Source organism: Lytechinus variegatus, chromosome 1 (assembly GCF_018143015.1).
Source record: "Lytechinus variegatus isolate NC3 chromosome 1, Lvar_3.0, whole genome shotgun sequence".
Classification (NCBI taxonomy): domain Eukaryota; kingdom Metazoa; phylum Echinodermata; class Echinoidea; order Temnopleuroida; family Toxopneustidae; genus Lytechinus; species Lytechinus variegatus.
The window spans coordinates 16342495-16358873 of record NC_054740.1 but is presented as its reverse complement, the minus strand read 5'-3'; the positions used below and the strand labels follow the sequence as shown (position 1 = coordinate 16358873).

Here is a 16379-nt window from a genome sequence, read left to right as displayed (position 1 = left end):
TATCATCTTGAATGAATCACAGTGATAATTTGTTTTGTATATGTTTTTATATTTCTTCTACTGAGTAGAAATTCCTTATTTCAGTTGCGTGATATGCATCAAATTTGGGTATATTATCAATTTTTCTTCATTCAATTTGTCATAGATAAGTATGGAGCTTGCATCAGACAGTAAGGACTTTGCCTCTGCTCTCACTAAGACCAGAGTTGCCGAGATGCAGGGTGCTAAGATAGTACCTCTCCCCTCATCTGACCGTAGGATGGGGTTAACACATCTCACAGGGCATGCATCACCACCATCACAGCCATCATCCAGGCATACTTCACCTAAAAGTCACCAGGCCAAAGATGGAAGTCGGTATAGAACAACTGGGAAGTCATCGGCTGCTGTTCCATTTGGTCATCCAGGTTCGTTTCCTTGTGATATCATATTATTTCAGTATTTCCTTTGGAAATGTAATAAAATGTTTGCTAGAATATGCACTTCTGTTACTTATGTAATTTTATATGAATAATGCAGTCACATTTCTGTAGCATTTTGTATTAAGATATTAAAAAGTGAAAAGAAGCAACCAGTATGTTTTTGCAATATTATTGTTCTAAACACAACAGTTAGATTACAGTAGAATTTGTTGTTCTTGTTATTAATTGTTATTCAGATTTTTGGCAACATATTCTGTCACTAGAGGGTATTCATTTGTCTCGCAATCTACTATGGTCAACAAGGAAATTCGTGATCACTCTCGCAAAAAGTGTTCACTGGCTTTCTAGGAAATTCGTGATCACTCTCGCAAAAAGTGTTCACTAGCTTACAAGTTCACGAGCTTTCGAGTGCTGCTGCAACTCTTTATCAAGTGACGAAAATTGTCCAATATCGTACTCTATTTATACTAATCTCCAAGACCGTACGCACAAACGCGAGAACAATAGGTGGGCACTGATCCGTTGTGTGATTGGTCAGGAGTTATGCAAATAAGCCGGGGGTATATGCAAATACGCCGTGGGTCGGCAATATGCAAATAAGACCAACGCTGGTCCAAAGACACGAGGGCGGGAAACTTTCCACCTCTGTCTACAACGGGAAACTAGCGAGCCCGCCAATTTTGGTCTTATTTGCATATTGCCGACCCACGGCGTATATGCAATTTTCGTCACTTGATAAAGAGTTGCAGCGGCACTCGAAAGCTCGTGAACTTGTAAGCTAGTGAACACTTTTTGCGAGAGTGATCACGAATTTCCTAGAAAGCCAGTGAACACTTTTTGCGAGAGTGATCACGAATTTCCTAGTTGACCATAGTAGATTGCGAGACAAATGAATACCCTCTAGCGATTATTTCAATCCGCAATAATGAACCTATTTAGTATATTCTGTCACAATGCAAACAATGGTATATCATAAATCTGTTCACTTTTATGCACATATTCATTATGTGAATATATTCATGTCAAGACTCCCATACACCCAATCTGGGGTCGATAAAGGTTGATAAATTCTTATCTCAGAAGAAACAGTTCAAATTGAACCAAATGTAAAAAGTTAAAGTAAAATAACCAAAGTAGATGAGTATGATAGTAGTACAGTATGCATCTATTATGCCCTTAAAATGTACTATTTATTACACCCTCTCTCTCTCTCCTTTTCCAGGACCAGATATTGACAATTTAGTAGGAGAATATGCTGATGATCAAACTATCCAATCTACCAAGATGAACAATAGGAAGACATCTCCAAAACAGCAACAAGGCTTTGAGGTGTGTTATAGAATTTTTTTTGTTTATTTGTGCCATTCTTTTTTACCCATTTTAGGCTCTTATGCATGAAGTTACTTGAGATTAAGTTATGCAGTATACACGTATTATACATATATCCGCTTGTGACATTTATTACTAACTTTTTTCCTTCATATTTTCAGAAAATTTGATAATTGCGGTTTATGTGGGCTATTCATATTTCGGGTGTGGACTCATAATGACTGTAGTTGTGATAGTCTAAGAATTTATTTTTTTCATTTCAAATATTTAAAAGAAGGGTAGCCCAATCAGCAACAAGCTGGTTTTCTTGAGGCCTTCATAAACGAACACAAATATCAAACATGGTGACATATTCTCCTGAATTTATATGGTGGACTCTCTTTTCCCAACCTAATTAATGTTGATTTCCATGTAGGCCTACATATTGTAATATGATTGGGTTCATAGGCAATTTCAAAGATTTTGAAAGGCAAATTGCCCTTTGCCCCTATACATATATTGTTTTATGGCCTTTTTTTACCTCGGGTATTCAAAATCATTTAAATTCTTATGTCATTATTCTCCACCACAGGCCCTAACTCTTCATTCATTGCTGTATGTAAAAGATGGTCATCTGAATTCCCCTATCATACCAGGACATAGTATGCCAAGACCTCATCCTCATCCTACTTTACAGTATACTTCAGGTACGTGCACATTGTGTGATTGGGATGTATAGGGGAAATTTGTACTTAGTCAGTGAAGATTTATTTCCAACAAAGAGTATTTTTTTATTACACATGTACATTTAGGTCATTGCAATAAATCATGAAAATCAGTCCTATAATTAACCAATGAGCTTTCTTTTGCAGGGCCCCAAAATAACTTGAGTATGAAGTGCTAAATGGTATGCCCCAAGTTTCTCCTTATGATTTTAGGAAAATTTTGTTATATTCTGAGCTTACCAAAGATGTAATTCGAAAATGGTCGCATAAAATAATTTGTAGAAAGATGTATAAAATATTTATTTAGGGTACATTTCTGTAAAAAGGTGATACACATAAATAACTGACTTCATATTTGGTGAAAGATTTCAATGATAATGATAGATGCAACAAACATTCATATTTTTTGTACATGTATTCAGTTATGTCTAAAAAAAATATTTGATTCTTTATTGATATCATTTAAACAAGAAAATTGTGATTGATAAAGATATAGTATAACCAGACATGCTCTTCCTATCTCATGTATACATCACAGGAGGAAGAGACAGACTGGTGCATAATACCTACTTGGTTGGTCGTATGTTCTGGTTGGATGATGCAGCTAGGTCTGATGTGTGTTGGGGAACCACTCAACCAAACTTTGACTATGTGCAGGTAATTCATTGCTCTTCCCTATTTGTTTCTATGTGGGGGCGAAAGTTCATTGATTCATGTTTATTTTCAAATGTAGGAAAGAGAATAAACACTAAAACATCGCAGCCTGTTGAAGATCATAATAAGAGGAGAAATTGTTTAACTGATTCAGTAATAAAACATGTGTATCTAAAGTCAATGAAAATGAAGAACAATACAAAGAAAAGGGAATGTGGAATTTGGAGGTATTGTTTCTGTAAAATATATAGCAATTGGCTCAAATCAATTATAAATTTGAACTAATCAAGTTTCAATTTATGAAATACAAATTCTTTAACTACACAGTAGGGATGAGTGTGAATCAAGTGAAACGTTCTATAAGTAAATGGCAAAATAATTGTTTAAGGTAATGAAGTAATCAATCATAAAGGGACAGGAGCTCAGAGACAGATGAATAAGAAGAACTTGATGTATTTGCAACATTTATTTTTTTTCTTTGCTCTTTTAGGTATCTCCGGTGCTTCTGACCCAGTCACTCCTGGAGAGAATGAGGAATAATTTCACTGTGATTGAAGTCTGGGATAAAAAGACATCTGCTCAACATGACCAGGTATTATGTAGTAAATAAAAGTGGTTAAATAAGAATTTAAATCAATTTAAAGTGAGATGAAATCAATATGCAATAGCTCCATGTATCTAGCTCTTCATACAATTTTGCCAAGTGCTGTCAGTACCATTCATTTTCTTTATTTTTATTTCTTTTCCTTCGCTTTTTGTATTTCAACACAGTATGCAATTTGTTTCCGCCTGTTATTTCTGATTAATTCTAAAGTGGCCTAAAACTTGCAGATGCATTTTGACTGAATCTCTATATGTTTATAAATTGCATGTCAAGTTAATAATCTCAGCAACAGGAGATTGTTGATGGAAACAAAGACTGATTATTATTCTTTCACATTTGCTAATCATTCCAAACTTTATTTCATCCATGTTTTAAATGCTTATGTTTAATACCACCATATTCAATGAAATCTTGGAATTCTTTTCCACAGTTACTAGGTATTGCCAAGCTCCCTTTACATCAGCTTTACATGTCGTATAGAGACCAAAGAATTGGCAAGACATTGCTCAAGTCACAGGTAGGACTTATTTCTGAATCAGGGATCTGTTATAGCAAAATATAAGATTTTGTTCATTTGCCTGAGCAAAAAACTGTTTATAACCTAAAATATTTTTATTAGTTGCCAGGTCCTATATTACAAACAGTTGCAATAGTGTTCATTTCACTGAAACGTGTAGTAAATCCATCAATGTCATAATTTTCCATCATGGAAATGTATACACTGTCCCTTTGGAAAAAAAAATATAGGATTATGCTGTTATATCCAAATTTATACAAAATACAACAATGTTACTAAAAAATTGCAATAAGCAAACCATGAACTGTGTCTGTATGAAAGCTGTTAATGTGATTTATAATTGTTTGGATATATGATAGCTAGCTTTGCAGATAGCAGACTAGGCTCATCAGTGAGGGATGCACACAATATAACTTGAGCTGCCACGTACAGTGCCTGCATCTTGAGTATGTGTGTGTGGGGGGGGGGCAGAAAGACAAATAGTTCACCTTTAATTGGACTATGTTTGATGTCAGCAAGGAACATGAATTATATTATTGGAAAGGGTTTTCCTAGTAAAACTAAAAATTCATTTTCTCATTTTGTACACTCTCATTGCAACAATCTTTACACAAAGGATGAAATACACACTATAGCAGTAATATCGCAGCTAAATATATAGTAGGCATATATGAATGGGGTATTAACCCTAAATAGACTGGGCTATTTCGATGCCTAAGAAGACGGGGGGGGGGGGGGGGGGGCTGATTCAAATTCTTAAACAAACAAGCATGTGAACAATTAATTCATGCTTTAATCACATCTCGGCTTGATTTTTGTAATTCTCTTTTCTATGGACTCACAAAACAACAACTTAATAGACTGCAATCTCTTCAAAATTCAAGTGCCAGACTCCTCACCTTTACACCGAGAATGGCTCCAATCACACCAGTTTTACATTCTCTACATTGGCTTCCTGTCCACAAACGAGTTCAGTTTAAACTTTTATTATTTGTATATCGAGCCCTCAATGGATTGTCACCGCAATGATTGTAAGCTGCTTCAAACTCCCCGTACCTATCATTCCTGGGGAGACCATGCTTTCTCGAATGCAGCAGCCAGGTTATGGAATATGCTTCCTCTCTCACTTCGCTCCATCGAGACATATACTACTTTCAAAGATCACCTTAAGACATACCTATTTCAATTGTAATTGATTTTTAAATGTATATTGTATTTTGTTGTATTCCATTTATGATTAAAAGAAAGATAATTCATCCCTTCCCGTTCGCTGGCTGTTCATGTGGGACCCGGTGTCCTCAGATTGCTAGAGCTCCTGTGAGTTATGTACTGACTGGGTTTACCCCTTAAATTGTCAGTGAACGGGGCAGCTAGAGGGCACTGGGTTCCGCATGATGATTGGCTGATGGATGGGTTGGGGTGAATGAACCAGATGTGAAATTATTATTATTATTATTATTATTACATCGTACCTGTTAATTGTTCTTGTGTAGTATTTATATAAATTTCCATAAAATATAATTTTTACATTGTAAAAGAGAACTGTTGCTCGGCTAGCGCCATGAGCGTCTGCTGACGGTGTGTGCGCTCTACAAATATACACTATTATTATTATTATGATCTCGGCCGTCGATCGCGTGATCGCGAAGAACTTTGACATGCGCATTACCCATGGCATTATCTACAATACTATAATATCAAATTCTGCGAAAAATCTCATTGCTCATTAATCATGCTAATTTATGCGTAAAAACATAAGTTTGCTCTAATTAATAAAATAATGCCCCTAAAATGCTAATTTTTGTTTCACATACCTCTAGATAGGCATCTGATCAAATTTATTTTTCAAAAAGTTAAAAAAAAAAAACATTTATTTTCTTATGTATCCTATTGTTTTCTAAATTTCTTATGAATTTCTTTGTTTTTCAACTTTTGTTTTTTATTGTTTTTCATGGAAAATGTCGGGCACTTTATTTTGACCATAAACAAGATAAAATTAATTGATTTTAAGCAGTGAAAGGAAAAATAATACATTTATGAATTTTGGCTAAAAACACTATTTGCATTGGATTTGTACACAAATTCACGTTTTTGAGTAATTTTGGGTCTGCATGCACTTACGAAATGTTGCGTAATTTCGGAACCGCGTACCCGGGGTCACAATTTTGGTCTCAAAAGTTGCGCAAGACTTGAAAGTGAAAAGTCAGCGAGCGACGTGGTCAAAAAAATTCGAGCGGCGGATTTATCGCAAAAAAATGTCGAGTGGGGGCTGAATCAGCCCCCCCAGTCTTTTTAGGGTTAAGAGTTAATGACAATTACTAATTCATGTTAAAAACATTATTTGAATTCCAGTATTTAATCTTTTTGACGATTTTACCTTTATTCATATTATAACCCTTATTCCATTTCAGTATCCTGTTGTAGCTGTAGACAATGAAATACCAATAAATGACCCCTTCACTGGTCAGCGCTGTGGACAGCTGACCATACTCCTAGCTCTAGGATCACAGCAACAGGTAAGGATGTATGTTATAATGTATATGCATAATAAATTTCCATTGGAGCATTCTTGCCTATTTACTATGCATTCAATACATTTATTTGTCTTTAATTCCAAATTGCTATTCTCTTTAATTTGAATTCATTGTTATGCCTTGTCTGATTTGTATTCTCATGAGTTTTCTGATGTTGTTTTCAAATTTTGTTTGTACTTGTGAAATATGTAAAATAAAGTCAAATCAAATAAAATCAAATCAAATATTTACTATGCATTCAATACATAAAAGTCCCATAAATAATTAACAGCAGTGCCCCAAATTTGTAATTAATACACATAGGAAATTATCATTGTATGTGGGCATGCCAGGACCAGATGACCGGGATTATAATATATCTGTAAAGAGCATAGAGACGTCTTGATGTATTATGGTTGATATGGTTGATGATATATATGTCCTATATAAAAGCTATTAGATTTAAGATTGCTATTATTATTTTTATTATTATTATTGTTATTAATTAGTATCATTATTATTATTATTGCTTTATTTTTAGGAGTTTTGTTGTGCCCCTGCCCTACATTCAACTAAAACAAATTATCAATCTTGATTTGGTTAATGATTTTCTCTTTTTTCAGGTATCTGCTTTACAGAGGTTGAAATCTATTAGACGAGATGCTACTGATGTACCTGAGAGACCAGTGCACTATGGAGAGAGGTGAACACCATTATTCTTTGATTATTGAATAAAGATCTTTTACTTGCAAAATATGCTTACACTTCTTATCTGATATATTCAGCTGTTTCTTTTAATTTCATTTATTCATTATGTCAAAGATAAAATATAAGTCATTGCAAGTCCATGGAAAATCATCACAGCATTTGAATATGGATGAAATAGTACTTCACTTCTTCATCTGTAAACCGGTTTCGACTGGTTTTGAGGAGAAGTAGGTCAGTCAACTTCACAGGTGTGTTTGATTGACAGGTTGTACATTACAGGAAATTCTCTGAGTGTAATTTACAATGCAGTTCCTGTAATTCACTCACTGAGTAATGTGTAAATTGCAATCTACTAGTAATTTACAAGACATCTACAAGATACCTTTAAGAAATGTACTATGAACTATTTTAATTGGCAAAATTTGTAAACAAGGAGGAATGTGTAATAAACAAGCAGTGAGACAGGATAATCTGGTGTTACAACAGGTCATTTCTATAGTAATTCATGCGAATTTATCTGTTGGGCGTACATCTCTGCACTATTCATGTGTACTGTGTACAATGATTTATTTCAACATCTTAAACTATTAATACCTATGTGACAAATCTAGATTCTTATTGTTTTTTATTTGAATTTTTGTTCAGATTGAGAAAAGTTCTAAGAATATTTGTATATTAATATAACATTTTTTTTTCATTATTATTATATTAGAGCTAATGTTCACACTGCTGATCAAGAAGTAGAAGACACAGGTGCAGGTAAGAATATTGTATTATCAGAATTTGATATAAATTGATCATGCCTTTTTTTTTTATAGATATGGTATATATTTGATAAGATTTTTAAGAATCTCTTTATCTTCCAAATTTGTCTATGTGATTATCACGTCTGTCTGTCTCTCTCCTCTCTCAAGTTTCTACCTCTGATACTGTGCTTATCCTCTATATCTGTCTGTTACCTTCTATTTCATTTCTAATTCCCTTTTTATCTCTCTCTCTCTTCTTCCCTCCCTCTGTCTTCTCACTCTGTATCCTCACTCTTCCACTATTTCTGTTTGTCTCCTATTTTCTACATGATTTACATTATTTGTCAATTAATATTGACTTTCATATTCCATTAATTCGTTCTCTCTCTGTTTTAGTTGAACATGTTTTTGAGGTAGTCATTGAAAGCATCCAGGGTTTGCCTCAGCTTGAAGACTCAGTATGGGGAGAGGCGGATTGTTTCATTCAATATCACTTTCCTCATCAACAACATCAATTACAGCAACAGCAAGAGTTCGGAGGTCTACTCCAAGACAGTAAGTTGTCATTTTAAATCTACTTGGTATTGCTTCCAATTAATTTGTAATTTTGAGGGTAGAATGAATTTTTTGTAACATGGCTGATGTCTTTATACTCACTTGATTTATCAGTATTAGACTTTTGAAAATAAATGTTTTGGAACTTAGCAAAGAGTAGGCTATTTCTTTCCATGGGACCAAGTAACCAAGTTGTACACTAGTGTTTTTATTACAGAACTCTCAAAAGAGGATTATAGATTCAAATAATCATATCCACACATACACAGTACCAGGTATCCTAAATGATCAATTACATTTCCAATTTCAATCATTCAATATGTTACATAAATATGACTTAATGTGTAAATTTGTCGGTAAAATTTGGTTTATTCATTGCTTTCACAATAACTTTTCTTTTTGTGTCCTGTAGATAGTCTAACTCTCAGACCTCATCGTACTCCAACTACTCTATGTGTTCCTGATCCTGTATTCAATGATGTATGCAGACATAGGATAGTCTTGGTTCAAGGCACTCCAGTACAAAGGGAACTTCTCACAGGTAATACTGTTAATAACATTTCAACCCAACCAAAGAGTGATACTGCTTTTAGCATTCTTACTCTATGAGATACTCTGCTAAGCCAATCAAAAATAGCTCTGCAGTTCAAGTTTGTATGTCTCTGTATACATTATCTGGAATCTGTTTCATTAAGGACTCATAGTTACAATAACCTTGCCATCCTTCTGTGGTAAAAGGGCTGAACAGCCAATCAAATAAAGGTTTCTATAATATTTGCCATAATTATAGCAAATATATCATAACTGTCAATCCTTTTGAATCCCAGATTGATTTTTTTTAAACTTTGATTTGATTTGTTAATGAAAACATAAAAAAAATTACCATCCCTTTTTCATTTGAATTTCTACCACACGTAATGAATTATCAATTAATGTTCCCATACCCTGAATAATGTTTTTATTGTTTTTATAAATCTTTTCCTACAGCCTGTGCAGGAGTAGGAGGCCATGCTGGAGGTATACCATTTGAGGTTTGGTGTCGATTCTACTACCCTAACGTTAGGGATCAAGTCATTGCTAAGGTTTGTGAGATTTATCTGAAAAATGTGTTGTTCATGGGGATGAACAGATAGGATTATCATTACAGAAAAGAATCCTAAGGCCCTGTTGCATAAAACCTTTCAATGAAGAAAACTGAAGTTATTTTTTACAAGAGTCGTTTAATGTGTCAGAGTCATTGGCTGTTTTATGCTAATCTTCCAGAGCTTTTTATGGTAAAACCAGTCTATTCTCTTCACAGCATGTCAACTGTTATGTATTTTATCAAAATATTTGTTCTTGATTAATCCCTACCATGAGTGGTAATGACAGATTGTTTACTCCTCTTTTCCTACTCTATTTCATTGTTGTATGATAAATTTTGCTTCTAAAAAAAAAAGAAACAACTCTTCAAAGCTTGAATGATGGACTTCTGCAATGTAACTCATGCTTAAAGATCTAGACCGGACCCGAAAATGAAATTGACAAATTATATACCAATCGAAAGCTTATAAGCTACTATATACAGCAATGTATGCCTTATGCATTTTCACCGCTTCCTAGTGGAGTATTTTGCTCAAGAATATTCCAATTATCGAGCTTCGAACCCCGCTTAGAAAATAGGCTTTATTGTGCTTTTCACCTGCCTCGAGACCGTGACGTCACGTTGTGTAAGAAGCATCGTGATTCCATAGGTTTGTACACAGAAAAACTGGGTGATTTTTTTGCTTTCCAGATAACGCATTTCATTCTCTTCACTTCTATCACAGAGGGATATCACATATATTTTTTCCCACAAGCTTGAATTTATGAAATCTACAGTTTTGAAGTAGTTTTTGCCATATTTTATTTCCTGCTTATTTGGCACAGATTTCAATTCTATCTGCATTTAGATTATGTATAACAACTTTCCCTGACATAGCAATTTAGGCCCAATAAGAGCCAAACAAAGAAATCACAAATAAGGTAGTGAATAGTTGTAGGTTTCCATCCATTTGAACAGTGAATAATTGTGAGTGCAATTTTCATCTGAAAAAAAAAAAATGGATTCATCACATGGAAATAGAAGAAAATACCCAATGCTTTTGTACACAAACCCATGGAATCACAACCCTCCAGACACAAAGTGACGTCATCATTTCCAGGCGACGTGGGGGTGCTCAATCGAAGCGTACTTTGGAGGAGCAGTTTCTTTGATTTTTATTTAATATTTTTAACTATTGGAAGGAGATATATGTAATATTTTTGGTATATTTGTATTGTATGAATCATTACCTTTATTTTGTTATATGATTGTTTTTACACTGGTCAGGGTCTTTAAGTATGTTGTAAGCAAGAGACTCTTATCAATATTTCCCTATATTTGTCTTTTCAGGCTACCCTTCCATTAGCCAAGCTATGTGCCATGGTTACCATGCAGAGGAGAGGTGAGCCCAGTGTCCAGACATTCTCATTGCCCCTTCGTACTCATCAAGATGACCAACAGAGGGCAGCAGATGAAACAGGTGGAATGGTAAATATCTCAGATTTTTTTAAAAACAACTATGTGGTGATTCTGTATTATTTTACTATTGGAAATCAATTACTATGAATTTGAACTTTGAATTCATATTGCAGACTTGTATTGTATGAATATGTTTGATTTTTTTAGGATGTACATGTATAAAAAAAACATTGTGTTCCTCCATATGATTTATCTGAAAAACAAGAGTACAGGCCAAGACTAGCGAAGAAGAAAGTTGGTATTAATAAACATAAAAAAAACAGACATTGAAAATATCAATCACAATCAAATGTAACATATGAAAAGTGGGGGCAATTGCTGATTTCTACTAATAGAAATATAAAATAAAAATTGTTAACTTAGCAAATGAGTATCCAAATCATGCCTATTCCTCATGAAAATAAAAATGACATTTTGTACATAAATTTGAATTTTAAAAATGAATACCAATGTATCACAATAACTTGCAATAATATTTTTTTTTCATTTGTTATCACCATAGCTTCATGACAGTGGACTATTAGATGTAACAGTAAGCTACAGACAGACTGTGATCCAACACAGAACCAATCCATCAAGGGCGATAGGTGCTACTACTGGGGGTCCTCATGTATCCTTAGCACTCACTATTCACAGAGCTTGTGGTCTCAAGGTTTGTCATTAGATTATCATATTTCATTCAGTATACTGTACTGCCCTATTTTGACAAAAGGAAGCAAGTAATATGAGCACTATTTCCTGTATAATTACAAAATGTGTCTGTCATTTACATAGACCTCAATGGATAAGCATGACGGTTAATCAGCCGTATCTCATAGCACACGCAGCATTTTCCTTTGAAATTTGAACTGGAATGAAGACATCAAGTTATAGAATGTAAACACATAAAATTCTCAATTTTGGTTAATATGTTACTTATTACCTTTTATCAAAGTATGACAGAGTATTGGTCATACAAACCTTTGTTGTGATATTGTATTACATGTACTGGATCCCCTCTAATAGAGTTTGTCATGATTTTGATAAATATCAAATCTGAAATCATGGTATTTCATTGGCTAGTAGCAGATTTGTTATAGAAATTTAGCAGTTATTGATGAAAAGCTTTATGAAACAAGAGCAAGTTGTTGCAATGTCTATGGCAAATGAGTTTTCAGGTAAAAACTGATATTCATTTGAAAATTAAACATACTTGCTTAAAAGAGTCATAACCTCATTATCTTCCTTATGTTAGAATCGGTTCTAACTTTGATTTGTCCACATGTACTTTATGTAATGATTGAAACCTTTTTTTTTTTGGGGGGGGGGCATATCCCATATTTAGAGTTGAAAGCTTATATAACATATGTATTTTTGTTTATCCAGTCTGCAGCAACATCTCTAGCTCGTCATGACAACGGGATGCAGTATCCTAGTCAGGTTGGAGTCAATGCATACATCAAGATACAACTATCATTCATGGCTAAGGATGTAAGTATCATGGAAGTACACTAATGTTCCATTTGAAATGGTCATATGTAGGAGTTGTCATTATTTATCAGGCTCTAAAGTTAAGAGATTCTTATTTACTGCTCTTTACATTCAATTTCTTCTTGTTTTTTTGGTAGAATATGTTTGTGTTGATAGAACTCACTCTATTCAAGATCAATGTCAATTGTTGAAAATTCTTTTGTTTACCTGCATACTATTTTTTCCTCTTTCATCTCAGACTTATTGTTCCCTTTTTCCTTTGTTACATTGCCAGATTAGATCAGAATAGTAATATAATACACATCATTTTTTTGTTATTGCACCAGTATATTTATTAATGACCAGTAGACTACCTTTGTAATTATTACTTTCAATCATTCTCTAGTTATATGTAAAACATCAACATCATTTCATTATTATTTTATAGAAATTTTGCTAAACATTGGGCTAGATTATATTTTTTGTAATTTGTCTGTTTTCTATGTTGACATTTGTACGCATTGCTACATTTAAGGGTGATATGCTTCCAAGCAATAGCTATTTATTATGCTTTTATCAACCCCAGCCCAGTATGTAGAACTGCTCCATTCTGTATTGTTTGTTTTTACCATGTATAATGTCATCTACGATTGTATCATGATTTGGTAAAATAATAATAATAACACATGTCTGATGTGCTGACTAGAGTTTTTCTTGCAATTTTCTTGCTCCAAATATAAAACCGCATGAATCATTATGGGATGTATACATTTCATAACAAGTTCTCTCTGCAAAATTGGTGATGCAGTATTGTGTTAATATCTTCATTGTATGAATATGAATATTGGCATAGTGATTTAAATTATATCTAGTGATCAACTTATCAATTTTGAGATTAGCTATTTTTAAAATATACAGTAGTTCAAATTTACATTTCCCTCTTTGATCTTAGAAGAATGGATTAAATTGAAAATGTTGAATGTTAAAATTGAATGAGTGATCAGACATGTATGTACAGAGATGCAAATTCTGAAGCATTGTCAATTGTCAAAATTGATGTTCTATGTTATATTTTGTATTCCTCATCATTTCATTCATTTTCTTAGGAGGTGCGTGTAACAAGAACCATAGCCAGGAGTTTCTGTCCAGAGTTCAACCATCATGTAGAGCTTCCATGCCCCCTCCTCCTAGCTCCCAGGGAGGGGGAAGATGATGAGGTGATGAGTCTAGCTGAGGCATTAGAATCTGCTGATCTCATCTTACAAGTTTGGCATCAAGTACCTGGTTTTAGAGCAGGTAAATAGTGGTAGAGTGATAGGAAGAAAAATAAAAGGTGGATTTTTTTTAAAAAGAAATGGAAAGTTTTAGAGGAGGGAAGAAAGTTGTAGAGTTGGAAAAGAGGGTCACTAGGGGAAGAGAAACAGACAGACATAGAGTGGGAAAGGCTTGCAGATGGATGATGGATGAAGAGAGAGAGAGAAAGAGGAAGAGAGGGGTTAGGGTAGAGACACAAACAAAACGTCACCAAGAGATTGATAAAATAGTTCTATAGACTCAAACTGAATTTGAATGAGAGACAGATAGCATGATAACATACTAAGATTAGATATAGGAACAGAAAGGGGGACTGATTTGATAATGTAATTTCCATTTAATTCCTTAAACAAGAAATTAATAATAATAATGTCATGTTAGCAGGGCCCGCTGGTAGAACAGTTTTCATAGCTGAAGTGGCTTCCCTGGGTAAAATATGACATCATTATTACCATGAGTAATTTCTTGTTTTTCATTTTGTGTCTTTTCATATCATTCAATTTCATATGTACTTCATGTAATTACTTTATCTTTAACATTGACCTACAGGTGATGGTGAGAGACCACATCATATTGAAGATGCATTACTTAGAGGAAGTGGAGGTGGTATGAGAGGTCATCGGGTCATTGCTGACACTGGAGATATACTGATTGGTTCAGCTACTATCCCACTTGTCAAGCTGTTAGCAAACAGAACTGGTAAATAATAGGGATGTTTTCATATCATATAAGTATTCATAGAGAATTGAGAATGTATTGATGTAAATACACAGAGCTTTATCTCATGAAGTTTCCGCCTAAAATTGGCATAAGAAAATTTGTTTGTTCTCATTCATAGCTTAGAAAAAAAGAAAGATAAAATTACACATGAATAGATTCATTTAAGTTAAAGGTGCAGAGGTGCAGAGGTGAATTTTTCTTTTTGAAATAGAATTATATATGTATATTTCTTCCATACAGGTCTTGAAGGTTGGTTTCCCATCAGTCTACCACCCATCGGTTGGGACACCACACCCCACCCTAGGCAGCATGACCCCCTGAGTGACACACCAGATGACACACCCCAGCCCCACCCTAAGCTGCTTGAAAGGGTGGCAGGAGGGGTGGAGCTAGCGGTCAAGTTTGGACATCAAGCTGATCGTGAGAGGGTCATTGATGCTGGACGTAAGGTTGGATGGAGTCCTGATAGTCTGGTCTTAGAGGATGCCCAAGAGATCTGGGATGATGGACCCCAGGGTGAGTGCATCAGGGTTTTATTCCTTACAAATTACTATCAATAACAAAATGTGAGAAAATTTGCTCTTAGCTAATACTAAATTAAACAGTTGTAGTGGACAGGGGAGCAATCCATGATGATTTTTGTCAGTGATTTTCACAGACAGATGTTATTGGCTACTGGGAATCTATGCATTTGTATCGGCTTCGAGCAAATTAGTCTGTGAAAATTCAGGTCTTCCCACAAGTTGGTAATTCTTATAATTTGCTTGCCTTATTGAGAAACACATTTTTCTTATGTATTAATTTATATTAGCATTTTACTGTCTTTCATTGCAACTATATTTGATTCTAATCCAATCCAATTCATCGAGTATTGGTGTAGCAATTTTTCTTTGCGGTGAAAAAGGTCTTCCCAATTTGCCCCACTAGACATACTTATATATCAGATATAATCTGATCACATCTTGCGAATAATCTCAAAGAAACAATTCTTAATGAAAATGATATAAAGTTGTCAGAATAATTACCTACCATGATAACATTTCCTGACACATTTATAATCATCAATAATCCATTCACCTAGACCAAGGGTCATCTAGTTCATTATCCTGTGAAGTGACCATTGATGTTGATGGTGCTTGGTTCCCTGTCCAGTCATCACTCAGACCTGGTCAGTCTCAGCTTGACCCTCACACCAAGGCTTACATCAGATATAAGTTCTACGACAAAGGTGAGTCACATACTTTGTGCAATTTTCCACTAGTTATATTAGGAATTAATGTTAATTTGTAGAAGCTATACCAGAACTCAATTCTTATTTCGTATCAAATGAAATTGACCCTTTGACCTGTGACACAAATATGGATTTGCCTTGTGTTTGAATTTTACATTGCACTTTCATTGTTATTTATTTTGTCTATGTAACTGCAGGATTTTTAGCAGATTGGGTATACCGTAAGTAACGGTGTATTAACCGCACCCGTGTATTAACCGCACCCCCAACTTTGGACTAAAAAAAAAAAAAATTCTCACATTTACATGCATATTTGAGGTACGAAGAAACAAAATCTAAGGTTTTAAGATTTCAAAGTATCCAAAGAGATT

The 16379-nt window shown here is 34.3% G+C and overlaps 1 protein-coding gene across 1 annotated transcript in view; it reads left to right on the top strand.

The window, feature by feature from the left end:
* Nucleotides 1–16379, top strand: part of LOC121407306 (C2 domain-containing protein 3-like) — a 47443-nt gene that overhangs the window by 18115 nt on the left and 12949 nt on the right. Inside the window, exons 16-34 of the mRNA XM_041598298.1 lie at nt 146–407; nt 1645–1751; nt 2323–2437; nt 2994–3112; nt 3600–3701; nt 4144–4230; nt 6642–6746; nt 7367–7446; nt 8164–8210; nt 8594–8752; nt 9165–9293; nt 9740–9834; nt 11166–11303; nt 11797–11946; nt 12660–12764; nt 13850–14039; nt 14607–14756; nt 15018–15293; nt 15859–16005. Of these exons, the coding sequence (XP_041454232.1) occupies nt 146–407; nt 1645–1751; nt 2323–2437; nt 2994–3112; nt 3600–3701; nt 4144–4230; nt 6642–6746; nt 7367–7446; nt 8164–8210; nt 8594–8752; nt 9165–9293; nt 9740–9834; nt 11166–11303; nt 11797–11946; nt 12660–12764; nt 13850–14039; nt 14607–14756; nt 15018–15293; nt 15859–16005 (2563 nt within the window). The remainder of the gene's footprint in view (nt 1–145; nt 408–1644; nt 1752–2322; nt 2438–2993; nt 3113–3599; nt 3702–4143; nt 4231–6641; nt 6747–7366; nt 7447–8163; nt 8211–8593; nt 8753–9164; nt 9294–9739; nt 9835–11165; nt 11304–11796; nt 11947–12659; nt 12765–13849; nt 14040–14606; nt 14757–15017; nt 15294–15858; nt 16006–16379) is intronic.